The following is a 1,906-nucleotide window of genomic DNA, read 5'->3' on the forward strand; positions in this document are numbered from 1 at the left end:
TCAACCTTGTAATTAATGACTCTTTTTAGTGTGCTCACCTCTCTGCTGCTGGCCCTCCTGCGCTTTCATGAGGATGTCTGAGTGAGAGGACAGAAGCAGAGAGCGTAATGCATTTAGAAAGAAGGATTTTTCCCAAACTGTGCTGGACATCATAAAGCAGTCTCACCGAAAGCCTCCTCCTCTGTGAGCGCATCAGTGATGTATCTGAAGTCAATGCAGGACACAATCTGCTTTGGATCCTGAAATGACACACATGAGACACCCCATTTCCCTCGTGGTCACTTCCTGGACGTTAATTTAAAGATTTTAATTTCTCATGACTCACCATGTCAACCAGCAGCTTCCAAAGCGGCTGCGGAAAAATGACGACATCAGCTCGTGAGTCATCGATAGCAAGCTTCTTTTGAATGTGTTTTTCACGTTATGCATCATAAAACTGTCCCCACCTTGCCCTCCGTCCTCGCCCACAGGTCCCACACAGCATTCAGGACCGCAGCTGTAGCGAGGTGGACCACTCCTTTCTCTGGACCTAACTGGATCGACAAGAGTTCAAAATGTCACCTGATAATGATGGATGGATGATGTGATGCCTCCTGGAGAGACTGTGCATACATTATTTATTTATATGTGCGTATATCATCCAAGTAGCTCAGTTGGTAGAGCGGGCGCCCCATGTACAGAGGCTGTGTCCTCACTGCAGTGGCCGTAGTTTCGATTCCAACCTTGGTTCTTTGCTGCATGTTAAACTGTCCTCTCAAATAAAGGCAAAAATAATATACAAAAAAAGTCAGTACAATGTAACAAGTAAAGTGAGCCCCTGAAATCCCAAAAGATGATTAAAAAAAAAAATCTTATCTTGCAGGACCACATTATGTTGTGTGCACATGTTATTATCTGGTAGGAACAACTTTTTTATCTTTTATTTTGGAAAACTATTTAAGATAATAATCTTTTGCATACACGATTGTAACTTGCGCACTCATGATGATGTAATTTTGCACACAAAATAATTATCTTTAGCGTGCAAACTATTAATAATAATAATAATTATAATAATAATAATAGTAATAAAAAACTTTCTGGACATTTTGGGGTCTCCGTAGAAATCCCCTTTATGAATTACAAAGGTCGCACCAAAAAGAGGTCATGAGTCGTAGTGTTCTGGATGAGGAGGCAGCAGCAGGATATTGTATTAAAATAAGAATAAATGCAGTGAAAGGATTTATGATGAAAGGATGTGAATCACTCTCTCCATGTTGGGAAAAGTATAGCAAGGTGATGTCAGCAGGAAATATGATGCTATGACAGAAAAAAAAAAACCTCAGGGTTTTTTCCATTAACAGTTCTAAGTATGATAAGTATCAGACTGCGTTTCTGAGCATTACCTTGATCTTTTAATGCTCTACTTTTCAGTGGCTGTGTGCCTGTTTTTCTCACCCATCTCATCTGGCCGTCACTGGTCAGGAGGCGGTAAAATCCACGGAAGTCGCTCACAATCTCCTGCAGGGATTTCCCAACAACCAGTGCAGCGAGGGCCTCCACAGCACACACCACTGCGGGGTTAACATCGACACAACGTCAGCCTCTGGAAGTCTGAAAGCTCGAGACAGAAAAACCTCAGATCTACCACAAACCTCACTGTATTTTTAAAAGGAAATTTAAGACCTACTTTTTATATTTGGCTTTTATTTTTGAGAATTGTTATAATTTTTAAAACATTTTTTAAATCAATTTCACATTATTTTAGTTTTTATTTTATTGACTTTTATTATTGCTTTTATAAATGTTATTGTTCTAATTTTTAGCATAGCATTTTTTTAATAATTGATTTTTTTTTTGCTTTTTTTAAAAATCAATTTTACATTATTTAATTGACTTTTATAGTTGCTTTTAAATATTTTATTGT

General features: G+C 38.2%; 1 protein-coding gene across 1 annotated transcript; it reads right to left on the reverse strand.

The window, feature by feature from the left end:
* Positions 1-38: 38 nt before the first annotated feature.
* On the reverse strand, positions 39-1,553 carry LOC121963271 (mitochondrial enolase superfamily member 1-like; the record flags this gene model as incomplete). Its single annotated transcript, XM_042513586.1, has 5 exons — positions 39-77; positions 167-239; positions 326-352; positions 447-533; positions 1,438-1,553. Coding segments are annotated over 5 exons (342 nt in total), but the record flags the coding sequence as incomplete, so codon positions are not given.
* Positions 1,554-1,906: the final 353 nt, after the last annotated feature.

This window comes from Plectropomus leopardus, unplaced genomic scaffold, assembly GCF_008729295.1.
Source record: "Plectropomus leopardus isolate mb unplaced genomic scaffold, YSFRI_Pleo_2.0 unplaced_scaffold10688, whole genome shotgun sequence".
In the NCBI taxonomy this organism is placed as follows: domain Eukaryota; kingdom Metazoa; phylum Chordata; class Actinopteri; order Perciformes; family Serranidae; genus Plectropomus; species Plectropomus leopardus.